The sequence below is a fragment of the Oncorhynchus tshawytscha genome, linkage group LG32 (assembly GCF_018296145.1).
Source record: "Oncorhynchus tshawytscha isolate Ot180627B linkage group LG32, Otsh_v2.0, whole genome shotgun sequence".
Taxonomy (NCBI): domain Eukaryota; kingdom Metazoa; phylum Chordata; class Actinopteri; order Salmoniformes; family Salmonidae; genus Oncorhynchus; species Oncorhynchus tshawytscha.
This window is the reverse complement of record NC_056460.1, coordinates 11,795,138-11,821,533: the sequence shown is the minus strand read 5'-3', so window position 1 is coordinate 11,821,533 and position 26,396 is coordinate 11,795,138. Positions and strand designations below refer to the sequence as shown.

The following is a 26,396-nucleotide window of genomic DNA, read 5'->3' as shown; positions in this document are numbered from 1 at the left end:
GCCACTGGCGCCCTGTGCTCTTCACAGATGAAAGCAGGTTCACACTGAGCACATGTGACAGAGAGTCTGGAGACGCCATGGAGAACGTTCTGCTGCCTGCAACATCCTCCAGCATGACCGGTTTGGCGGTGGGTCAGTCATGGTGTGGGGTGGCATTTCTTTGGGGGGCCGCACAGCCCTCTATGTGCTCGCCAGAGGTAGCCTGACTGCCATTAGGTACAGAGATGAGATCCTCAGACCCCTTGTGAGACCATATGCTGGTGCGGTTGGCCCTGGGTTCCTCCTAATGCAAGACAATGCTAGACCTCATGTGGCTGGAGTGTGTCAGCAGTTCCTGCAAGAGGAAGGCATTGATACTATGGACTGGCCCGCCCGTTCCCCAGACCTGAATCCAATTGAGCACATCTGGGACATCATGTTTCGCTCCATCCACCAACGCCACGTTGCACCACAGACTGTACATGAGTTGGCGGATGCTTTAGTCCAGGTCTGGGAGGAGATCCCTCAGGAGACCATTCGCCACCTCATCAAGAGCATGCCCATTACATCAAAGTTGGATCAGCCTGTAGTGTGGTTTTCCATTTTAATTTTGAGTGTGACTCCAAATCCAGACCTCCATGGGTTGATAAATTTGATTTCCATTGATAATTTTTGTGTGATTTTGTTGTCAGCACATTCAACTATGTAAAGAAAAGTATTTAATAAGAATATTTCATTCAGATCTAGGATGTGTTATTTTAATGTTCCCTTTATTTTTTTGAGCAGTGTATAAAGGTTCTTCAGCTGCACCATCGAGAGCATCCTGACAAGTTGCTTTTTCCTACTTACTTTTTTAAAACTGCATTGTTGGTTAAGGGCTACGGGCTCAAAAGTAAGCATTTCACGGTAAGGTCTTCAAATTTCATTCGTCACATGCGCTGAATACAACAGGTGTAGGTAGACCTTACAGTGAATTGCTTACTTACGAGCTCCTAACCAACAGTGCATTTCCCAAAAAATATGGGTAAGAATAAGAGATAAGTAACAAGTAATTAAAGAGCAGCAGTGAAAAATAACTATATATACAGGGGGTTGCTGGTACAGAGTCAATGTGCAGGGGCACCGGTTAGTTGAGATAGTATGTACATGTAGGTAGAGTTATTAGTGACTATGCATAGATGACAACAGGGGGGGCAATGCAAATAGTCTGGGTAGCCATTTGACTAGATGTTCATGAGTCTTATGGCTTTGGGGTAGAAGCTGTTTGTATTCAGCGCATGTGACAAATACCATTTTATTCTCCTAATCTGCTAGGTTAATTCACATAACCTGCTTCGTTAGTTTTCCTAACCTGTACGTTAATTATCCTAATCCGCTACTTTAGTTCTATTAACCTGCTACATTAATTCGCCGAAACTGCGATGTACATTTTCCTAACACGCTACGATAATTATCCTAACCTGCTGTGTAGGCTAAACAAACCATCTGTGCCGACATATTAGCATAACATTGGCTGCCTCCTGGGTTTGAGCCAGGTGCTCCTTTCAAAACGCCAGCTAAATGGGTCCCAAACAAAAGTGACATTGTTAAGCACGTGGAGTAATGAGTAGGATTCAGTTTTCACATGCAAAAGTGATTGCTCTCGATAAAAACGTTTCCTCTGCCTTACCAATGAAAACTCTTTGAAAATTCAAACATATTGTAAGGAAAGGAGATGTATGCATCATGATGTAGACAACATGACCGATCGCAGCAATTACTGTTCGATTTGAGATTGTGCTCCTCCCTCGCCGCTTTTTCCCGTTCTCGACCGGTGCCCCGTGGTTCAGCATAATCGAATGCGCCCATTGGTGTATCTGCAGTGAATATGGCGGATGCGGAAGGGGAGTCGCTGGAGTCTTGGCTCAGTGAGTTACATGCTTGGAAATTAAATATGTAATTCTTTATGAATCGTTTTAATGTTCAACAGTTTGGCCATTCACAACCACATCACCAGTGCCAGCTAGAATGCACATTTTATACAAATGCAACAATGGCTATTTTCATTTATTTATCGTGTTTTTGAGTCAATGTTTGGGGCATGAGAGGTTTCTTGCAATGAGCTAACGTTAGCTAGCTATTTTGGCAACAACAGTTCATGTTCACGACACTTTATTGACTCTTGTTAGGTAGCTAGCTAACTAAGCTTCTATTTTTTTGCTAGTTGTCAAGATTTTAGGTGTTAGTTTGCTAGCTAGATAGCTTAGCAACTACTGTAACTACTGTAGTTGTTTACAAATTAACCTCCAGCTGGCTACACAACTCTGTGACTAGCTAACTGCCTACCTAGCTACCTAATTTCCTGCAAGGGCTGCCGGCATTCGACTAGATCTTGCAGTGCTTGCGTCAAGACAAATGTGCAGTAATACATGACATGTTTGGCTTTTATCACGTTCAGGAGTCAGCCATGAGCAGTTTTTTTTATAAAGGAGCCTATGAAAACGCAGTCAGGGATATATATTCATGTGATCCTTCCCCCTTGCAGACAAGGCCACCAACCCATCCAACAGGCAGGAAGACTGGGAGTATATTATAGGATTCTGTGACCAAATCAATAAGGAATTGGAAGGGTATGGATGCTTTTTCTGTGCTCTTCAAGTAACGTTACTGCAGTTCCCCTGGATCATATTTCAGAAGCTGAACTAATTTCTGCAGTGTTACGGTAGTAATCTCATTGTAATCCATAGGGTTTTCTGAAGATGTAATGGTTTTAACTGTTTATTGTTGTGAACTGCAACATCTCAAATTAGGCTAATTTGGAACTGTTGAATCGTTTTAGATTTGTTCTGATATTATATGATAATTTAATTTCAGCCCACAGATTGCTGTGAGATTGTTAGCCCATAAAATCCAGTCCCCACAAGAATGGGAGGCGATACAGGCTTTGATGGTGTGTATAACATCCCACTCTTACATTGAGTATTTAATTTATCACTAGGCATATAATTCTTGGAGCTCTAACATGGACTACTTAAATCTGCAGGTTTTAGAGGCTTGCATGAAGAACTGCGGGAAAAGGTTTCACAACGAAGTTGGGAAATTTAGGTTTCTAAATGAACTCATCAAAGTGGTGTCACCTAAAGTAAGTAGATAACTGTTTTGTATTGGTCCTTAATCCCATCGTTCTGTTATGTCATTTGTTGCTTTGTTAAAATGGAATCCATCCAGCTGAACCCTGTTCCTGTTCCAGTATCTCGGTGACAGAGTGTCAGAGGTGGTGAAGAAGAGAGTGGTAGATATGCTCTTCAGCTGGACGCTCTCTCTGCCCGATGAGGCTAAGATCAGTGAAGCTTATCAAATGCTGAAGAAACAAGGTAGTATTTCAACATTTAAAAATCACCCTATTTCAGGTTTTCATTGGTATTTAGCCTATACTGTAAAGTCGCCATGGCACTTTTAACTGTTGCCTTTTTTCAGGTATTGTCACAGTTGACCCCGAGGTTCCTCTGGATAAGACACTGATGCTGTCGCCCCCCTCCTGGCCCAAGAATCCTGTGTTTGAGAACGAGGAGAAGAGCAAGGTGAGCTGTTTCCTTCTTATGATGTTTGATGGAAGATCTTTGTATACGGACGCTATGAATTTACTTTGTGAAGAACGTTTTAATTGTGTTATCTTTCAAAAATATATGTTTGAATTCTGTCTTTGGGATGCAAATAGCATAGGCTAGATAGATTATGGCTATGTCATGACAATAACAATTACACTATGAAAACCCTCCTGACTGTCTCATCCTCTTTCTCATTGGTCCTGGCGTGTTTGCTTTTCAGAGCTTCACGTTGGTCTATGATCAAACAATGTTTTCTCAAGCCCTGGGATATGTCACAGGGCTTAGCTGCTGTGACTGGACCCTACTGTGGGAAACAGACTAGAGTACTAGAGACTCTGACTTATTATTATCCTCTCTCTCTGTAGCGACTGGCTGAGCTTCTGAAGAGCAAAAAGCCTGAGGATCTACAGGAGGCCAACCGCCTCATCAAAAACATGGTCAAAGAGGTTAGCCTACATGTATCATCATACAGACATGCATCCAGTGATCGAGGCAGTAGTTGTGTAAACAGAGTTGCTACACAAGCATCATAATGACGTTGACGACGACCATAATGACGACAAGTGATTGAATCCGGCCCTCTGTCAGTCACTGTGTCCCAGTGGGTTTAAGGCAGGCGTGTGCTGTGTTTCAGGATGAGGTGAGGCTGCAGAGAGCATCGAAGCGCAGCGGCACTCTGGAGGAGGTCAACAACAGTGTTAAACTGCTCAACGAGATGCTCAGCCACTTCAGCAGGGACCAATCAACAGATGGCGACAAGGAGCTTATCAAAGTTGGTCCACATCTTACTTCCCTATCACTATTGTAGACTCTTCCCCCCTCAAAAAAATTGAGATGGACACTTTTTATAGATTAACTTTGTGGAAAATAAAATGTAATCGCTTCCAAGACAATGAAAGTTTGCCTTAAAAATCTGTATTTTGTTGTTAATACACTTTGGAAGCATATATGAAATGTGATGTCATCACATAATATTATTATTGGTGTTGCTTTTTCATTTCAGGAGCTTTACGGTGACTGTGACAAGTTGAGGGGGACTGTGTTCAAGCTGGCCACAGAGACAGAGGACAATGATAGCAGCTTAGGTAACCAACATGCCATCTTATTGGCCGAAATAGTCAAATCCCTCCCATTGGTCATATTGATTGGTTGGATGAGCCTTCATTGTGACCTTTGACCTCTCGTGACCCCCAGGTGACATATTGCAGGCCAGCGATGACCTGTCCCGCGTCATCAACACCTATAAGAGGATTGTGGAGGGACAGAATGTCAATGGAGAGATGGAGACACTTGGACCATCAACTACAACACAATGTAAGAACATGAGGGTTCATAGATCTTATTTTCTACCAGGGATTGTCCACCTTTTCCTTTCTGAGGCCCAGGTCTGAGGATTCTTTACAAAAGTATAAGCCCCCCTTCATCTGAGAACACATTGGTGTCTTATTGTATTTACCATCTTGGACTGTTTCACCCTCATCTTGTGAACTTCACAAATCATGATAGCAGCAACAAATAAGTGAAACTCAATCAATCTCTTTCCTTCCCTGGCCAGGTACCAAAGACAGCAACCAGTCTGAGATCCTGATAGACCTGGCTGGTCTGGACCTCCAGAGCCCCTCCCCACCTGAGCATCCTCCTCTAGCCCAGCACCCAGACCTCATCCCAGCTGACCTACTGTACGGGTCTGCACCCCTCCAGGATCTTCAGGCCTGCCCTGTCATGGAGGACTCTTGCCCCAGCAAACCCTCTGCTGCACTGTCTCTACTGGACGAAGAGCTCCTCTCTCTAGGTACAGCACAGCACATCCTGTATCAGCACCTTTATGTCTTGGATCTGTTAAGAAAGCATTAGTCTTTGTGATTCATGTTTTTGACATTGAATTCACATAGTAGACTCACCTAATCCCCACATATATTGCCAAAATCTCTCCTTCTTCTGGGAAATGTGGGTTTTCTTGATAGACCAGGATAATAAATTGACTGATATATGGACTGTTTCTTTGTTTCAGGACTTAATGACCCAGTTCCTGCAAAAGATGACTTGAATAATCTGTGGACGACATTTTTGCAGGTAAATGGCCATTTTCAAGTGTCCTCCTAACCATTCAATACTTTCAGAAGCATTTATCTGGTAGAAATATTTATCCTTCCTTGAAATATTGATCTTAACAATATTAGCATGACACACATTGTTTAATGTGATGTTAAACCCTTTCTCTTCCAGGCTCCCAACCCAGTTTTGGACCTGTTTGGCAGCGCCCTCCCAGCTACTGTATTCTCTGCAGCTTCTACGACAGCCGCCAGTTTGGACCAGTTAGGAACTTCTACAACAGAGCCTGTTTCTAAGACAGCCGCCCCTGTCAGTTACCCACAATCCTCAGTGGCGGCCTCCTTACCCTACCCAAGTGCTGCTGCCCTGGCAGTCTCCGCCTCCCTGAACCACAGTCTGCAGGACCTGGCCATGTTGGATCTGGGCAGCCCCAAGAGGTGCTTATCTCCACTACCAATCATACTTTATGTTCCTGTGAAGGCTAGATGCTAGATAGCATGTAGCACACCATGTAACTGTGAGGCTAGAAAGTGGATACTGAAGTAACATTTAAATGCCACCAACTACACTGCTCAAAAAAATAAAGGGAACACTAAAATAACACATCCTAGATCTGAATGAATGAAATATTCTTATTAAATACATTTTTCTTTACATAGTTGAATGTGCTGACAACAAAATCACACAAATTATCAATGGAAATCAAATTTATCAACCCATGGCGGTCTGGATTTGGAGTCACACTCAAAATTAAAGTGGAAAACCACACTACAGTCTGATCCAACTTTGATGTAATGTCCTTTAAACAAGTCAAAATGAGGCTCAGTAGTGTGTGGTCTCCACGTACCTGTATGACCTCCCTACAATGCCTGGGCATGCTCCTGATGAGGTGGCGGATGGTCTCCTGAGGGATCTCCTCCCAGACCTGGACTAAAGCATCCACCAACTCCTGGACAGTGGTGGATGGAGCGAGACATGATGTCCCAGGTGTGCTCAATTGGATTCAGGTCTGGGGAACGGGCGGGCCAGTCCATAGCATCAATGCCTTCCTCTTGCAGGAACTGCTGACACACTCCAGCCACATGAGGTCTTGCATTAGGGGGAACCCAGGGCCAACCGCACTAGCATATGGTCTCACAAGGGGTCTGAGGATCTCATCTCGGTACCTAATAGCAGTCAGGCTACCTCTGGCGAGCACATGGAGGGCTGTGCGGCCCCCCCCAAAGAAATGCCACACCATGACTGACCCACCGCCAAACCTGTCATGCTGGAGGACGTTGCAGGCAGCAGAATGTTCTCCACGGCGTCACATGCACATTTGTGTCCTGCTGGAGGTCATTTTGCAGGGCTCTGGCAGTGCTCCTCCTTGCATAAAGGCGGAGGTATCGGTCCTGCTGCTGGGTTGTTGCCCTCCTACGGCCTCCACGTCTCCTGATGTACTGGCCTGTCTCCTGGTAGCGCCTCCATGCTCTGGACACTACGCTGACAGACACAGCAAACCTTCTTGCCACAGCTCGCATTGATGTGCCATCCTGGATGAGCTGCACTACCTGAGCCACTTGTGTGGGTTGTAGACTCCGTCTCATGCTACCACTAGAGTGAAAGCACCGCCAGGATTCAAAAGTGACCAAAACATCAGCCAGGAAGCATAGGAACTGAGAAGTGGTCTGTGGTCACCACCTGCAGAACCACTCCTTTATTGGGGGTGTCTTGCTAATTGCCTATAACTTCCACCTGTTGTCTATTCCATTTGCACAACAGCATGTGAAATGTATTGTCAATCAGTGTTACTTCCTAAGTGGACAGTTTGATTTCACAGAAGTGTGATTGACTTGGAGTTACATTGTGTTTAAGTGTTCCCTTTATTTTTTTTGAGCCAATTGGTGTTATTGCTTGATCTATTATTTTGAGTGTATGCAGTAGGGATGGGCGGTAGAGAGTACAGTTTTAATGTACATCCATCTGTCATCATCTACTATAGCATGTCTGGTGTGATCAACACCGGCGACCTGTTTGGTATGGGTGAGGCTATGGGTGCCACTGCCTCCCCGAGAATTGGGATCCCCGCCTCCAGATCCAGCCCTCTTCCTCTGGGTATCCTACCGGCTGCTGCTGCTGCAGCCCCTACCTTGTCCCCTAAGACCCAGGCTGATGACAGCCCCCTTCTCCGCTCCCTGTCCCCCATCCTGATTCTCCCGCTGGGGCAGGCCAGCCCAGCTAAGTTCCCTGAGATCTCCCTAAGTAATGTCCACGTGCCCCTGGAAGTCATCAAGCCAAGTGAGTCCCAGGGAGACCTTAGCCTGCCTTCAGGGGTTTCTGGGTATTGTAGTTTGGTCAACATAGATGGCTCAGTACAGTGGCTGGAAGTGCAGATACTGAGTATTTTCTTCCTCTCTCTGTCATTCTGTGATGTGTAAGGCAAGCTGTGTCCTGTGACGGCCTATGATAAAGACGGGGTCCGCGTTCTCTTGCACTTTGCCACCGACTGTCCGCCGGGCCGGCCGGACGTGCTGGTGATGGTGGTGTCCATGCTGAACACTGCACCTCTTCCCGTCAGGAACATAGTTCTACAGGCTGCTGTACCCAAAGTAAGGCTGGCTTGGACAGTGGACACTCGCACTGTTACAACCTATTCAATTACACTGTGGTCTGTACTTACACTGTAGTACAGGGATAATCAACTAGATTCAGCCGTGGGCTAATTCTTTTTCTTGAGCGGATGGTTGGAGCCAGAACATAATTACAGATCAATTGTAGACTGCAAGAAGATATCAGAATTTAAAACCTTGCTTACATTTTTATATGACCACATATGTGTGGGAATACTTAGCAACAGATCCCCAACATTAAAGTCACTTGGAGCTGATTTCCTGGTGTTTTGACAGTATTTTATGTCCAACAATGGAGAGAAAAAAGTTTGCTCAGAACCTGGGGGGCCAATTAAAACCAACGCTGCCAGTTGGGGAACCCTGCTGTAGTTGGGGAAAAGAACTCATGAGCATCATTATTTTAGCATACTTGAATCCTCGCTCTCCTGACAAGTGAGATGTTCAGTGAGGTACTGCTTTAGATAGGCAGTGAAGTTTGCTCAAACTATAATATTTGTTAGTTAATAAATAAATAAATAAATAAATATATATAAATCACAGCCTGTCTTCAAACTGCCACTGATAACCCCCCCCAACACCACCTCCCTGTTTATTCCTTCCCCCTTGCCAGTCGATGAAGGTGAGACTACAACCGCCCTCGGGAACTGACCTGGCGCCCTTTAACCCCATCTTTCCCCCCACCGCCATCACTCAAGTCATGCTTCTGGCCAACCCACTGATGGTGAGAGTCCTCCTAGTGTAGTCAATGAGAGTTATTCATCTGATATTTGCATGAGTTGAAAATGTGGTTATTATAATGTAATAATATATTCCACTTAGTAGATGTTATGGTACAGTGAGTGCATACATTTTGTCTGTGTGATCCCTGCTAAGATTCAGGATCCATTAATCCATCCTTTACTTGTTACTTGGTCTTTTTGATTCCTGACATAACCTACCCATGTCTCATATCCCCTGGATCATTTGTGTGCTCTAGTTTGAAATAGAAAGGATGCTACAATGCTAACCTGCAGGCTAAGCTGGCATGCTAACTCTGTGTGTGTCTCTCTCGCAGGAGAAGGTCCGGATGAGATACAAGCTGACGTTCACACTGGGAGAGCAGCAGTGCACAGAGACTGGGGAGGTGGACCAGTTCCCCCCAGCGGAGATATGGGGGGCTCTATAGCCCCCCTAACCGCAAAATGATGCCAAGGACAATACAGTAACACATGGTGGGGACAGCTTGAGCTTGAGTCAGTTGACACTACAAAGACTATTTGGGGGAGAATCAATGTATTTGTGAATGTTTCATATACTAGTAAGTTATTAAGCGCTATTATCATTGTGCCATTTGTTACATTGTTCTTCTGTTAGGTGTCATTTTAAAACACATTTGACTTCAAGCCCAATCTTCTCTGAATGGAATTGTTACAGAATTGCTGCACTTTAGAAATACCGTACAGACTTACAATGTTTGGTTTTAGAGCAGTCATATACACTTGGAAATGTAACTTTCAACGGTCAATAAGAGCCAGCCTAGCAAGTGATAAGAGTGGAAGTTATCACATGATATATATCGGGCAGTTACACAAGACTGTTACAATGAACTACCAGTAATTGGACAGGGACAATCTCCCGATTTGTCACAGTTAATGGGAAAGAAGCCCTAGACTAGTAGCATACATGTATCTCTTTTCCACCTGCCCCCTTTCACTTTATTCCAATACAATACCTCGGTAGAAAATGATGGTGCAGATAAATGACAGTACAGATAGCTAAATGCTGAACACTTGCATACTGTTGTTGAGAAGAACTTTGAATATATTCAATTGAATTATTTGTATTTTTGGGAGCAGAGCGCTATTTATCTGGTCAGGTGGGATTTTTCTATTTCTACCTATATATTTCTATTAGTGGTATTTTGACATGTTTCAGTTATGGGAGGTGGTGGCCTGCCAAGGTGTGTGACTGTGAATCCTTAAGTATTTATTTTTAGGTGCTTGTCATGAAATTATTGGTTTCCAGAGATGTTGTTAGCGAAGCAAGCTCTGTCTACTGTTTTGAGATCAGTTTACTGCTGAATTCGTCCTTGCATACTGAACTCTACCCTGCATACTTGACTTTGAATGGCTTGGTAGCAATTTAATATTAGTTTGTAGAAACCTGGGGCTTATCCAGGAGGGTGAAATACCACAGCACTTTCAGATAGACCTGTATTGAGTAGAACGAAGGAGTTTGAATAGGTAAGTTTGTCAGACATTACATTTCTATCTGCGACGTTGTAAACTTGTATCCCCATTCAAACAGCGCATGGGTGAAGGTGCTTTGCCTGCAGTGGTACAATATGACATGAATCAGTCACTCAAAATAGGGTTTATGGGTGTCCCTTGCAATGTACTAGTATGTAACAAGAGTGTCTGACTATCTATGTCTGTATTCAGTCTGTCTGCGTTCTGAAGCCATTTTCTGTTATCAGTACCAATGTTACAATGGGAGGACTCTTCCAAACTTCAATATAAATTGTTGCTGTATTTATCGTCCATTTCAGAGACTGGCAAATTAATTAATGTGCATTAATGTGTGGTTCTTTAATGAGATTGAACAGAAGTATGTACTGTAAATGTATTTTCAAACAGCTGTTTCACCGCATGAAAAATTAAAGTCTTAATTTTAATGAATTGCCACATTCTGTATGTTCATATGCCTGCCATGGCTGCCCTAACCTACTTGCGCCCATACAGTCTGATTACCTGCGATGAAACACCTTTAAATAATCAACCCTCTTAGAAAATGTAATTTTACTTTGTATTTTTAAGTTTAGTTTCACACCAACAAGCAACACTGGGCACACACACTGTGAATGCTCAGAAATGTAACACTGCACACACACTGAGTGCTCAGAAATGTAACACTGCACACACACTGAGTGCTCAGAAATGTATCGTCATGGAAAAAGAGCAGCACAGACTGCTCTCCAAACTGGCGCGGATGGAAGTGGCGCTCCTGCCGAAGCGTGGTGGAGAAGGCGCACAGTCGCTGAAGTGTAGCAGCCATGGCAGACGAAAAACCCAAGGTGAGCAATGATACGTATTTTATTCGCAATATTTACAGTGAAGTTGTATTCTCGTTATGTTGGTCTGTATGATATTCTGAAAAGGTTTGAGGTTTAGAGCAGCTAATTTACTAAACCGGTTGATTTACTAGGAAATATTTCAGAATCGGTCTGGACAGCTAGGCTAACTGCTAGCGTGTAGATAGCTAGCGAATAATGTCAGTTGTAATGTGCCTTATGGGATTTAGTCACTGTCAGTAAACATAAGCAGTTTAATTTTCTAATTTAAATGTAATATTCATATTGTTCATGTGTTTTCTTGTCATGATGCAACCTAGATGACTAGCTAGCTAACATCGAGGGCCCGTGCCCGAATAACAGTATGGCAGCTAGCTAGCTACATACAGTAGTTAGCATGCTAACATGATCAATTAGCTTGTTGTAAACATTGCATTGTTAGGAATTGGAGTATTCCTTGCAGACCATTGCACTTCACAATAATGTCTCTATCCAATATCATCCGTGATTTGAAAGTTAGTTTTGATGTGAATGATAGTTTAGTTACTAGAGAATGTTCCAAATATCCACTCCCTTCTCTAATCATATAATGTTTTATTTGTTTTTAGGAAGGAGTAAAGACGGAGAACAATGACCACATCAACTTGAAGGTGGCAGGACAAGACGGCTCAGTGGTGCAGTTCAAGATCAAAAGGCACACACCCCTCAGCAAACTCATGAAGGCATATTGCGAAAGACAGGTAAGGCAACATCAACATCCATTGACTGACAAACATGCATGTGTAGCACATGGGGATGTGTGAAACTTACTCCTCAGCCTGAAGTGTCCCCACTTGCGCTAGCGAATAGCTAGCTTTTCGCGTGGTGGTGACTGGTAAGACACTTCAGGTGGGCGGTCACGTGTGCTACAAGGCAGAGGTCCCGAGTTCATGCAAGGTATGAGCCTAATCGGGGGAAGTTGTACTCACTAAGCAAGCAACATGACATGTGCCCAGACTGAGGGCTTTATTACAATGCACAAGTTCCCTTGATTGAAATATTGTGTATTTTATAGTATTTTAAGTTCATATTTAAGTGTCTTGTGATGCCTTTCCACAGGGCCTGACGATTAGGCAAATCCGGTTCCGGTTCGATGGGCAACCAATCAACGAGACAGACACACCAGCACAAGTAAGTTGGTGGATAAGGTTTGTTATTGTTCCTCATATCATATGGTTGAGTTGACTGTTCATTGGCAAACGTTTTTATCCTTTGCCGGGGGCTGCCTCAAGGACAACAGTTCCCTGGAGGCAGAGGTTCAATCCCTGTTCCTCCACTTACTTTCTCTCCTGTAATCCTCTCATCTTTATATTTATTTCACCTTTTATTTAACCAGGTAGGCTTGTTGAGAACAAGTTCTCATTTGCAACTGCGACCTGGCCAAGATAAAGCATAGCAATTCGACACATACAACAACAGAGTTACACATGGAATAAACAAAACATACAGTCAATCTTTAACATTCTGATCTGAACCTGTCAATAAAACTTCAAAATACCACCCAAAAATATTTAAACATGTTTTATCCTGCCCATTGAAGCTGGTTTACTTTGGTAGAAAAATGCTTATAAATTGCTATGATGCTATAACTGATCTTGACTATGACTTTTGTTTTTTCAGTTGGAAATGGAAGATGAAGACACAATCGATGTGTTCCAGCAGCAAACGGGAGGTTTTCTTCACTAGGGTCCAATGTTCCCCACCAACACCCCTACCTCCCCTAATAATGTATTTTCTGAAACTCTGCTTTTGAATTTCAAATCGACCTCTAACTCCTATCCCTGGCACTTCATGCAGATCTGAAAAGATTGGACCAATATGGTAATATCTGACTTTCTGTGTTTATCGCCATGTTGGATACTTCCAATCCTTTCAGTTCTACGGAAGTAGGAGTTTTGTCAATTTGGGATTCAGCATACCTAGTTCTACAAGTGTCAATACCATTCACTCTGATATTCACAAAATGCACATAACATACTGTTGTATATTATATCATCCTTGCATTTATTCTGTACATAAACAACTGAGTGAGGATACCTATTGTCAGATCCTGTTTCATGTGCTGAACTAATCCAGCAATCAAATCCTACAATTCTGGAAAATGTCTTTTGGAAGGTGTGTGTAAGTTCTTTACATCTATATCATCTGTTTTGACGATTGCTGGTCAGAGTTTTCTGTTTTTGTTTTCAGAGATGGATTCTTCTTCTTTTTTTATATATACTTATGTTGTAGAAGTTGTTTGTGATGCAACTTGTATTGATGTTCTCCAATAAGCATTTAAATTGACTCATCTGTTATTGTTGAAATAAATGTCATCTTTTTTTATATTTGTCTCGGTCATAGATATATACAGTGCCTTCGGAAAGTTCAGACCCCTCATCTTTTTCCACATTGTTAGGTTACAGCCTTATTTCTAAAAATGTATAAAATCTACACACAATAACCCATAATGACAAAGAAAAAAGTTTAACGTTTTTGCAAAAAAAATAAATAATTTAAACTGATTTACGTAAGTATTCAGACCCTTTACTCTGTACTTTGTTGAAGAACCTTCGGCAGCAATTACAGCCTCGAGTCTTCTTGGGTATGATGCTATTTGGGGAGTTTCTCCCATTAGCTAGATCCTCCTAAGCTCTGTCAGGTTGGATGGGGAGCGTTGCTGCACAGCTATTTTCAGGTCTCCAGAGATGTTCAAGTCCGGGCTTTGGCTGAGCCACTCAAGGACATTCAGAGACTTGTCCTGAAGCCACTTCTGCGTTGTCTTGGCTCTGTACTTAGGGTTTTCCTGTTGGAAGGTGAACCTTCGCCCCAGTCTGTGGTCCTGAGCAGGTTCTCTCTCTGCACTTTGCTCCGTTCATCTTTGCCTCAATCCTGACTAGTCCCTGCCTCTGAAAAACCATCACCACAGCATGATGCTGCCACCACCATGCTTCCCTGTAGGGATAAAGAGTTCAATCTTCGTTTCATCTGACCAGATAATAATTTTTCTCATGGTCAGAGTCTTCAGGTGCCTTTTGGCAAACTCCAAGCGGGCTGTCATGTGCCTTTTACTGAGGAGTGGCTTCCGTCTGGCCACTACCATAAAGGCCTGATTGGTGGAGTGCTGCAGAGAAGGTTGTCCTGGAATGTTCTCCCATCTCCACAGAGGTACTCTAGAGCTCTGTCAGAGTGACCATTAGGTTCTTGGTCACCTCCCTGACCAAGGCCCTTCACCTATTGCTCAGTTTGGCCGGGCAACCAGCTCTAGGAAGAGTCTTGGTGGTTCCAATCTTTCCATTTAAGAATGATGAAAGCCACAGTGTTCTTCTGGACATCCAATGCTGCAGAAATATTTTGGTACCCTTCCCCAGATCTGTGCCTCGATGCAATTCTGTCTCGGAGCACTACAGACAATTCCTTCGACCTCATGGCTTGGCTTTTGGTCTGACATGCAGTCAACTGTGGGACCATATATCGACAGGTGTGTGCTTTCCCAACTCAAACAATACATTGAATTTACCACAGGTGGACTCCAATCAAGTTGTAGAAACAGCTCAAGGAGGATCAATGGAAACAGGATGCACCTGAGCTCAATTTCGAGTCTCATACTTAAGGGTCTGAATACTTATGTAAATAAGGATTTTCTGTTTTTTATTTTTAATAAATGTGCAAAAATGTCTTTACCTGATTTTGTTTGTCATTATGGGGTATTGTGAGGAAATTGTTTTATTTAATACATTTTAGAATAAGGCTGTAACGTAACAAAATGTGGAAAAAGTCAAGGGGTCTGAATACTTTCCGAAGGCACTGTAGACCTCTGCATGTTCAGATGGTAGAGAGGAGATTGATGATGCCATCATTTACAGCAATCCTGACATTCAAAGATGTATGTACACTAGGCTTATTGAATTTATCCTGGCATGTACTCTTGATGATGGGCATCTGATGTCTCAATACATTTTGTTAGGAAAAGTGCAATTTAATGATATGCCTGTGTGCCAATCTCACACAAACTGTAAAAGGTAATTAGGGCCCTGTGTTTTGGTTAATAATGTCAGTTAACTTGGATTTGAAGCCTTTTCCCCAAAATTAAAGCAATTGTCTTGAGGATGGTGCTGGACCATCAGACATAAAAAGAAAAGGGGGATGTTTGATGAATAAGATCTGATATGATTGGTCAAAAGTGCAATTAGTGGAATTAAAGATCAGAATTGGGCTGCCTGTGTAAATGCAGTCCAGGTAACCTTCTGTCTGATTCATATAGTCTGATTTTTCATGATTGTTCTCTATTGTATCAACTGATTGGTTCTGTATGGGGTGGAAAAACAGAAGTATTTGTCAGGAAAGGATTTATCTCAAATTGTTTGATTGTACAGAAAGGAGGGTTATAACCTCTAGATTCAGACAACATATGGATCATTTTTTGGTTGCTGAGGACAGTGCGCTTTTCCTTGGGCGCGCAGGTCGTACACCGATTCTCCAATCAAATGCATGATTAATGAGTCAGGAACCAATCAAAAGAACGAATCGTCATTTTGTGGGTGGTAGTTAAACCATGGAAACGCCCTCTTCACGTTTTCGTTTTAAAGGCCGATTGATCATTTTGCTTGTACCGGGTGGAGTAAAACGAGTCTGAGGTGGTGAAATATTGGTCTAAAAACGCCAAAATCGTCGTGTTATTTGCGATAGCTTATCAATTCTTACCAGTCTCTCACAAAATGACGACGACAACTATATATTCAGGCATGGAAGCCGGAGCAAAAAGCAGCTCCAGGTAAGCATCATGACATGTCAAGAGCCTTGCATTTTCAGCCAAATGTCAAATGATGCACACCTCATCTAGACAGCTAAGTTAGCTAGCTAACCTTTAACTATCTGGTGAACAATAGCTAACTGTCAAACAATACACTTTTTTCTTAACATATTCGTATTAATGACTTTGTACTTGATTTGCGAGAGGATGTATTTTACGATAAATGCAACTGTGGCCACAACCACCGTTGATATTTGCCTCTTTTGTATATGGACCAGGCTAACGTTAGCTTGCTAGCATTTAGCTAATGAATGTCGCTAGCTAACGACGTGCTCGTAGGTGTGTAAAAGCAAGCTAATGGTTCTAACTGATTGCCTTCAAAGGAATCAATATTTGCTTGTTCTTTTGTCCAATGCAGGGTGTATGACACTAGAGACAGACTGCTAACATGAAACTTGTCGTTGGCTAACATCAATTAGTTAATTTTATGGTTGGGTGGGGCCCCATGTGGAAGATGCTTTTTATAGCCGACTAACGTTACTAGTATCTACGTTGCCAACCACGACCATGCAGCCCTCGTCCATAACTAGATTTGCTAAAAATTAATCACTAAACATATATTTGTCTAGTTACTGACTTGCAAAACCAACTATGCTATTCAGACACGAATTATTTTACATCTGGTTTGTGGCTTGATTAAGGTTAATATCAGGCCGAAGCAGCAGCCCCACATACAATGACATCTGGATATTTTATGACCCACTGGTTGTAGTGTGGGCTGGGGGAACCTAAAATGTATTTTATGGTGAAAATCGATCAAGTGGGCTTGCACCTGGTTTACATTTATGCAAACACAAGGCATGTAAATCAAAAATATATAGTTTTAATTGATCATCTTAGCAGAAGGTATTGCTTTCTATCATCTCTGAATGCAGAGAAGCTGCCATTTCAAAGATTATTTCATGCTTTAAAAATCCTCAAGTTTGGTCTCCATGGGTTTGTCACACCCGTTTTTCATCCTCTTCTAAGACCTCAGCGTAAAGGTGGGTTCACTCACTGCAGGAAGAGAGTGGAGCCAGCAGGAGCCCGTCTCTAACATGAATTTAAAGCATTTAGTGTGTCTGCATTTAGAGGTCGACCGATTATGATTTTTCGACACCGATACCGATTATTGGAGGACCCCAAAAAAAAGCTGATGCCGATTTATTTTATTTATTTGTAATAATGACAACTACAACAATACTGAATGAACACTTATTTTAACTTAATATAATTCATCAATAAAATCAATTTAGCCTCAAATAAATAATGAAACATGTTCAATTTGGTTTAAATAATGCAAAAACAGTGTTGGAGGAGAAAGTAAAAGTGCAATATGTGCCATGTAAGAAAGCTAACATTTAAGTTCCTTGCTCAGAACATATGAAAGCTGGTGGTTCCTTTTAACATGAGTCTTCAATATTCCCAGGTAAATAGTTTTAGGTTGTAGGAATTATAGGACTATTTCTCTCTACCATTTGTATTTCAATAACCTTTGACTATTGGATGTTCTTATAGGTACTTTAGTGTAACAGTATAGCTTCCGCCCCTTTCCTCGCTCCTACCTGGGCTCGAACCAGGAACAGATCGACAACAGCCACCCTCGCAGCAGCGTTACCCATGCAGAGCAAGGGGAACAACCACTCCAAGTCTCAGAGCGAGTGACGTTTAAAACACTATTAGCGCGCACCCTGCTAACTAGCTAGCCATTTCACATCGGTTACACCAGCCTACTACTCTGGAGTTGATAGGCTTGAAGTCATAAACAGCGCAATGCTTGAAGCGCAACAAAGAGCTGCTGGAAAAACGCACGAAAGTGCTGTTAGAATGAATGCTTACGAGCCTGCTGGTGACTTCCACCGCTCAGTCAGACTGCTCTATCAAATCATAGACTTAGTTATAACATAATAATAACACAGAAATACGAGCCTTAGTTTCAGGATTTGACCATATTAATGACCTATCATCTCGAAAACAAGCTGTTTATTCTTTCAGTGAAATACGGAACCGTTACGTAATTTATCTACCGTTGGCATCCATAAGTCTAAATATTCCTGTTACATTGCTCAACCTTCAATGTTATGTCATAATTATGTAAAATTCTGGCAAATTAGGTGGTCCAAACTGTTGCATATACACTGACTCTGCGTGCAATGAACGCGTGCAATTTCACCTGGTTAATATTGCCTGCTAACCTGGATTTCTTTTAGCTAAATATGTAGGTTTAAAAAATATATACTTCTGTGTATTGATTTTAAGAAAGGCATTGATGTTTATGGTTAGGTACACATTGGAACAAGGACAGTCCTTTTTTTGCAAATACGCACTGCATCGATTATATGCAACACAGGACACACTAGATAACTACACATGGTTGATGATGATATTACTAGTTTAACTAGTGATTATGATTGTTTTTTATAAGATAAGTTTATTGCTAGCTAGTAACTTACTTTGTCTTACTGCATTCGCGTAACAGGCAGTCTCCTCGTGGAGTGCAATGTAATCAGGTGGTTAGAGCGTTGGACTAGTTAACTGTAAGGTTGCAAGATTGAATCCCCGAGCTGACAAGGTAAAAATCTGTCATTCTGCTCCTGAACGAGGCAGTTAACCCACCGTTCCTAGGCCGTCATTGAAAATAAGAATGTGATCTTAACTCACTGGCCAAATCAGTGTCCAAAAATACAGATTTCCGATTGTTATGAAAACTTGAAATCAGCTCTATTTAATCGGCCATTCCGATTTAATCGGTCGACTTTTAGTCTGCATAGATTAGCTCCAGTCAATGTGTCAGCTAACCAGGCCACCGTAATGACAGTTATCAGAAAGGCTTTGAAAGGAATTGGTCTTAATGTAGTGTTGCGCACCAGACACTGACTTCATCCCCAAATAGCCTGGTGATGATTCCCTTTGTCCTGTGCAAAATTTCAGACAGGTGTGTGTACTTTTTTATTTATTTTTTATTGGTTCTTGAGCAGGAACTCTTAGAGGGTACAAATCCTAGTTTAAGGCTATACCAGTAAGAAAGATACAAGTTAGGCTAGTTATTTATTTTACTCAATACTTTTCTAATTGCTTTGTCGCTTAGGGTCCTGCGCCCACCTGGAGGAGCCTCCAACATCACTTTTGGCAATGATGAGGAAAAGCCCCCCAATCGCAAAAACAAGATGGCCTCCAACATCTTTGCTGAACCAGATGACCCACACGCTCATCGGAGGAACAACCCACCTGGTAACCCATCACCCTCCACAGCCTCTTGTATAATACCTATAGCTGTATGTAGCCTATGTAATTTATCAATAGTTCTCTGTGCGTGTCCTTAGTCTTTAAATCTTAAATTAATTTCTCAGTTTAATGTCTTATTCAGTTTTCAAAGGTCTTAAAAAATGCAACTGAGATGACTACAGTGTTTCCGTTATAGTGCCGCTACTCAATTGTGACCATTGCGGCAATTATTACTAATTTTAACTTAAAATAATACTAGAGGCACACTTCAAAATGTTAGCACTATGCAACCATATGTGTGCACGTCATGTGAGTCGGGCTGTTGTCAGAGGAGAGCGAATGGTTGCCTATACATTTAAAAATACTTTTTATTTTTTTATTAGGATCCACATTAGCTGTTGGGGCCACATGAAACATGACATACAGAACATTAATAGACAAGAACAGCTCATGGACCGAACTTTATTAATAAAAAAATAAAGGCACACAGCCTACATATCAATACCTTCACACAAACTATCTAGGTAAAATAGGGACGAGGCGATGTGTCTTGAGGTGTTGCTTTATTTGTTTTGTAAAACCAGGTTTGCTGTTCATTTGAGTGATATGAGATGGAACAGAGTTCCATGCACTAATAGCTTTATATTATACTGTACACTTTCTTGCATATATTCTGGTTTTGGGGACTGTGAAAATTCCCCTGGTGGCATGTCTGATGGGGTAAGTGTGTGTCAGAGCTATGTGTAAATTGACTGCAAACAATTTGGGATTTTCAACACAATGTTTCTTATAAGAATTAGCCCTTTGACTACAATGAAGAGCAAGACGTGCCGCCTAACAAGCCTTTCCTTGCATCACTCGACTGGACAATAATCAAGATAAGACAAAACGAGCCTGCAGGACTTGCTTTTTGGAGTGCGCTTTCAAAAAAGCAGAGCATCTCCATTATTATGGACTGACCTCTCCCCATCTTTACAACCATTTGAATCTATGTTTTGACCATGACAGTTTACAATGAAAAGTAACACCAAGTAATTTAGTCTCCTCAACTTGTTCAACAGCCACACCATTCATTACCAGATTCAGCTGAGGTCTAGAACTTAGGGAATGATTTGTACCAAATACAGTGCTCTACCAAATACAGTGCTCTTAGTTTTTATGTTCTGGACCAGTTTATTACTGGCCACCCATTCCAAAACTGTTACATCTCTTAAGGGTTTCAGTATTTCATTCGCTGTGGTTTCTGACACGTATATGGTTGAATCATCAGCATACATGGACACGCATCCTTTGTTTTATACCCAGTAACAGGTCATTGGAAAAAATAGAAAAGCGGGCCTAAAGAGCTGCCCTGCAGTACACCGCACTTTACTTGTTTGACATTGTGAGAAGCTTCCATTAAAGAAAACACAGTTCTATTAGATGGCTCAATCACAATATGGCAGAGGTTGAAAAGCCGTAACGCATACACTACCATTCAAAAGTTTGGGGTCACTTAGAAATGTAAAAAAAAAATTGTCCATTAAAATAACATACAATTGATCAGAAATAGTGTAGATGTAAAACTGAAGTTGGCCGATTAGGACTGTCTCACAGTCGGCGTTCCAATTTATTCCAAAAGTGTTTGATAGGGTTGAGGTCAGGGCTCTGTTCAAGCCAGTCAAGTTCTTCCACGCCGATCTCGTTCTGTATGGACCTTGCTTTGTGCAAGGGGGCATTGTCATGCTGAAACAGTAAAGGGCTTTCCCCAAACTGTTGCCACAAATTTGGCAGCACAGAATTGTCTGGAATGTCATTGTCTGCTGTAGCATTAAGATGGCTAGCTGTTGCTCAGGGATGCAAACTAGTCACCTTTTTGCAGTTTGAATCCAAAATGGGTGATTTGTGTAGATATGAGAAGTTTAGGCGGGGGGCTTTGGATGACTACTGGCTGTGAACAAGTGATGCACGTTTGGATACAGCCAGTATTAATCCAATCGTTCACATAACGGAATGCAGCACGCGATTGAAGAGAGGAACAACCAATTTGCTAGTTACATCATCAGCACACGCTCTGGAAAGGCAGTTGACCAGTTAATTTACAGCAGCACGTCCCCTGAACAACGAAGAGGTAGGTGAGAAGGTGATGGCGCGTACTTAAAACCACTGGCATTTGAAAAGCTTGAGGTGGGGGTGAAAGTATGGTACAAGTATTGTTAGCATTAAGTATCTTGCCAGCTGGATTTAATTCTCTGTTAGCCAGCCAGAGAAATGTTGGGCAACATTTGCCAACTTAACTGATCAAATTGAGTTTATGGTGTGAAAAATATCTGGCTAGTAAGGTCAGACGGCTACAACATCAGATGAACGTTAGTAACCTAACCATTCACTATAGTATTAACTGGTATACGACTCCTTGCCATTCCTCAAGTTATAACGTGTTAGTTGCTTACCGGACCCTGGCAATCTGAATTGTTCATTGTTTTCCCTCTACAGTATGTGGTTAATTTTCAGATTGAGAGAATTTGGTGAAAATGATTCATTGCTTGTTAAACAAGTGGAGCTGTGCCTGGCTTAAGATGGATGTCACCACTGTATAGAGGTAGGAAAGTATGGTGTTCCTTCCATCATTCAATACAGGAAATAAAAAGGGGTATGCCAGGTGTACTCTGCCTGAAAGAGACCCTTTGTTGGCATAATTGATATCCTGCTCTGCTGGTACAGTATAGAACAGATGGCCTAAGGCAGAAGATGTACAATGTAATGTGTAGCCCTAAAATAATGCTTTTGTTGAACTTGACAGTAACACTTGTGAGTGATTATTACACTTAAAAAAATAATACACTCAGTGAATGTTACTTTTGCACACATGTAGCCTTGTGTACTTGATCAATGTCTACTATAGTTCCCACTATAATAGAGCAAAAATAGAATGCCTGTTTCATTCTATTTCAACTTAAGATGGGTTTTTTCTTCTCCCAAGAGTGGTTTTCTCCCAAAACTTGAGTGTCATTTGCAGTAAAGTCTAGCCAACAAATAACATTTGGATTGCTTTCTTTATGTTTTTTTAGCTGTGAGTTAGATTCACATTAACAACTTTCAATTTAGACTGATAATGTAGTTCATATTCTTTTTTAAATTAGTTAACACCTCTATTTCCCCCTAGCAGGGATTTTTTTTTTAAATCAGTGCAAAAAAAAGTTATTTTTGGGCCCTCACCAGTTTGCATCCCTGGACTTGCTAGCTAATTGGTCCTGGGAGATAAACACGGGTTTTTACCTGAAATGCTTTTATATATATTTTGTGGCTCTTTATAGAATTCTGATGGTGGTATAACTTTAAGGTGCATTACCGTCACTGACTGGAGTGTGGACCTCCCATCTTTCAATAACCCACGTGGGTAAAGGCTCGTAATGACCAATGAGTAGCTTGAAGAGGTGGGACATGCAGTGTGTCAAATGGCTAAAATGGAACCAAGTTCTATTGTAGCGCCTGGCTATAAAGTCTGAATTCACGTGAGCCGTTTTGTTTGAAATTTTTGAATAACATTTTTATTTTGCAACACTCACGGACTAAACGTGTGCTGTCTGGTCAGCATGTTAGCCACCTGTTGCACCCTCTACAACCACTGTGACTTATTTGACCCTGCTGGGCATCTATGAACATTTGAAGAGTTATAATCTCCACCCTGTGCAGCCAGAAGAGGACTGGCCACCCCTCAGCCTGGTTTCATCCTCGGTTCCTGCTTTGAGTTTTTCTTAGCCACTGTGCTTCTACGTCTGCATTGCTTGCTGTTTGGGGTTTTCGGCTGGGTTTCTGTATAGCACTTTGTCATCGACTGATGTAAAAAGGGCTTTATAAATACATTTGATGGTTATGACTGACTTGATCATTGCCCTTGCTAGTTTGCCTTGTATTAACATTCCCAGTATTGGATACTTTTTGTCCAAAATATTGAGTCACTGAAACAAGTAAGGCATCAGGCCAGCTGCTATTTACAACCTGATGGTAATGTTTGTTGGACTACCAAGAAATGTATTGGTGAATTATTACCCATGCATTCAACTGAATCCATCTATTCTGTCAACGATGCATTACTTTGCATTATGGATTTATTTTTTATTTTTTTTTGGGGGGGGGGTGCTGTAAAATAATCTATTTTTAAATCCAAGTTTAGGTTTGCAGAATAAACTGGGAATTTTTATATTACTGATATTATGATTGTCTGTTTCACATTTGCAAATCGGTTGACACTGTCAGTTCCACTTTAAGAGCCAGCCCTCAATATACTACTTTTTGCCAACAGGCTCATTTCTGGAAGGGGATATCAGCAGGTGTGCGCAGACTTCACAAATGGTATTAAGTCTTAAATTGAACTTCATCGACCCTGGAGTTGCTCTGTATGTGGGATGCAAGTTGCAACTTCCTCCACAAGAGGGCAGATCATGTTCATTTATGATAATGTGATTCATGTTCGCTTCACAGATATTATAAGAAAAGCGGTCACCGTCTTTGGTCGGGACAACAATTGACAAACCACAATCAACAGCCTGATCAATGCTATGGGACGTCATGCTGCCTTGAGGCAAATGGTGGTCACACCAGATACTGACTATTTTTATATATATATATATCTCATGAGCAGTAGGCTCAATTCATGAAATGGCAGAGCTAAGCCGTTTGTTTCATTCTTTGGATTTGATGAGGTGTTTGGCTACTTAGAACTCTTATCAAGCATTTAAAATGTTATCACTGGCATGAGATGTCTGTAAATTTCAATGTAAGCCCTCGGTGATTTAGCCAGGGAATGAGTCAAACCATGTTTAGTGTCATTTCTGTGTATCTACAGGTGGGAAGCCCACTGGAGTGCTGTGTGGAGAACCCTCGGCCCCACTGAGGAGATGTGCTGCCCAGTCGTCCTCCAACAACCACGAAGACTCCAACGCCGGGGTGAGATGGCTCAACACTGATCTCACACACACACACACACACAATCTAGAATTTCCCATGTTGACGTTTCCTCAAAGTTAAACAGTAGGCATTCTTTGTTGAGGACTTTCACTTTGCTTTCATGTAGTTGGCCTACTCATTTCTGTTCTAATAATGTACCCTTTTTCCCCTTCATCTTCTCTTAGAATGGAGACAATGACATGGGAAATGCTGGTGAGGACCATTTTAATGTATTGTTTGCTAACTTCCACTGTTAATAAACAAGTTGTCCAGATTTAAGACAACATGAATATGTATTGTAAACTTCCTAGGTTAATTTTACTCACAAGAATGCTAGTTAAATTATAGCTAAGAGATTGGGGGGGGCATGATTTGTAGTGTTTAATGTTTACCATTTATAGTGTTTGTGTATATTGACTTGACTTTGCTATTACCAGATGTTTAAAAGCTTCAAGCAGCCGTATTACGTTTTAAATGCTTGAGTCTCAAGCATGTTCACCTGGCTGCTTTCCCATGTTTAGATAACGCTGTTGAGGTCGTTCCCACCCCAGAGCAGAGGGATGAGGCTCCCCAGCCCGCCGCAGGGGCTCCCCAGCCCGCCGCAGGGGCTTCCCAGCCCGCCGCAGGGATGACGTCAGGCCGCAGGAACCCCCCAGGGGGCAAGTCCAGCCTCATCCTGGGTTGAGGTCCTTCTCTTTCTCAGAACTCCGCCGTCCTTTTCTCTTTTTTTAAAAGAAGAATCTCCACCTGTTCATCCGAGTCCAGGAATTGCGTCCCGTCCTCTTCTCCCTCCCCGAGTCTATTGTTTTGATACGTTTTTTTTTTGGTACGTTTTTTGTTGACAGAAGCACTTTATGTACCTGATCCAAGCCCCTGGCATCTGTAGTGCTGTAGTCACAGGCCTGCTGGGTAAAGGGCATGAGGTTTAAGTTGTCCCTCACTCCATCTGGTGTCATTGGCAAAAGTTCTGATGCGCAATCAATAAGGTTTCGAAAAACACAAATGGATACATATGAAGTTGTTGCTTTTGCACCGTGTTTATTGAATGGCAAACTGCATGCACACGCCTGGTTTGTTCAAACATTTTGGTGAAGCCTTTGTTAAAAAAATATATAATAATAAATTAAAAAAGGGAGGGGGAGGTAAGTTATACTGTGAATGTTTTTATTTTAAGGTTATGCTGGACTAAATTGAGTCATTATTAATCAATTGGAGGGGTACATGATCTAGTGTTGCATGAAGTTCGGGACCTAAACATTTCTATGGAAACTAAAATCCACACGGGATCCAAGCTGTCAAATCAAACCCTGGTGTTATTTCTGAAGACTAAATTCAGTGAATATGTCCAGAAAATGGGCTTATGTCATGAAATGGAAAAATAAGATAGGATTTTTGTATTGTGTTTGGTCCTTACATGTCAGTTTTAACTTCAGTGCCAGGTTTGAGTGGTTTTTATGATCTTTTTTTAAAGGGGGGAAACTTTCAACAGGTTAAAGTATGCCTGTTTGTGTGTGGTACTCCATCTGATAGAATGACAAGTGACCTTATGACAGCTCTGCCTAGTTCTCGTTTTGCATATTTATTATTTTTTTAATTCTCGATGTTGGACACAATTTGGTACGTTAAGCAAATTGTCCAGAGTTCTTGTTCAAACTTCTGTCACTGTCTCTTACAGGTCTGATGCCTATTTTACTGTCTGCCTTGTACAGGAAAACCTGTAGTTTAATGTATGTATTTACCCACACACGGTTCAATTTTGCTCAAACGTAATTTGAATGAAATTGCACACATGGCTTTAGTGAATTCATGTTGAAGTGCTTTTCTGAAGATGTTGAATGGTCAGCTGGGCTACATGACCGTTACTTGTTCATGCAGGTTTGTTTATCACTGTAAAAGTCGCAATGAATATTGGCACAAATTAAATGTCATTTTTGACCATACCATACTATGTCTTTATTTCTGATGGCAATGGTGCAGTTGGCTGTAGTTTTTCAATGACCTAAATAAATGTATCTACTGAGTGGTTTGAGCCCTGAATGCTGATTGGCTGACAGCCATGGTATTTCAGACCCTATTCCATGGACCCCTGTGTTGTACAGTGCCTTTGGAAAGTATTCAGACCCTTTGATATTTTCCAAAATTGTTAGCCTTTTTCT

The 26,396-nt window shown here is 41.8% G+C and overlaps 3 protein-coding genes across 3 annotated transcripts; all 3 read left to right on the top strand.

Annotated features, from left to right (window-relative positions):
- Positions 1 to 1,291: 1,291 nt before the first annotated feature.
- On the top strand, positions 1,292 to 10,884 carry LOC112230283 (ADP-ribosylation factor-binding protein GGA3). The gene is made up of 17 exons (XM_024396514.2): positions 1,292 to 1,886; positions 2,504 to 2,588; positions 2,833 to 2,908; positions 3,002 to 3,100; positions 3,209 to 3,332; positions 3,436 to 3,539; positions 3,932 to 4,012; positions 4,201 to 4,338; positions 4,570 to 4,651; positions 4,761 to 4,880; positions 5,122 to 5,358; positions 5,578 to 5,639; positions 5,793 to 6,055; positions 7,600 to 7,895; positions 8,037 to 8,206; positions 8,838 to 8,948; positions 9,282 to 10,884. The coding sequence occupies exons 1-17, from the start codon at positions 1,847 to 1,849 to the stop codon at positions 9,390 to 9,392; spliced, it is 2,199 nt and encodes a 732-aa protein (XP_024252282.1). The 5' UTR covers positions 1,292 to 1,846; the 3' UTR covers positions 9,393 to 10,884.
- Positions 10,885 to 11,134: 250 nt separating this feature from the next.
- LOC112230284 (small ubiquitin-related modifier 2) lies at positions 11,135 to 13,640 on the top strand. The gene is made up of 4 exons (XM_024396516.2): positions 11,135 to 11,279; positions 11,885 to 12,016; positions 12,375 to 12,446; positions 12,936 to 13,640. Exons 1-4 carry the CDS (start codon positions 11,259 to 11,261, stop codon positions 12,999 to 13,001), a joined length of 291 nt encoding a protein of 96 aa, XP_024252284.1. The 5' UTR covers positions 11,135 to 11,258; the 3' UTR covers positions 13,002 to 13,640.
- A 2,222-nt stretch (positions 13,641 to 15,862) lies between these two features.
- LOC112230285 (jupiter microtubule associated homolog 1) lies at positions 15,863 to 26,180 on the top strand. The gene is made up of 5 exons (XM_024396517.2): positions 15,863 to 16,068; positions 19,175 to 19,317; positions 24,140 to 24,240; positions 24,426 to 24,453; positions 24,762 to 26,180. The coding sequence occupies exons 1-5, from the start codon at positions 16,013 to 16,015 to the stop codon at positions 24,923 to 24,925; spliced, it is 492 nt and encodes a 163-aa protein (XP_024252285.2). The 5' UTR covers positions 15,863 to 16,012; the 3' UTR covers positions 24,926 to 26,180.
- Positions 26,181 to 26,396: the final 216 nt, after the last annotated feature.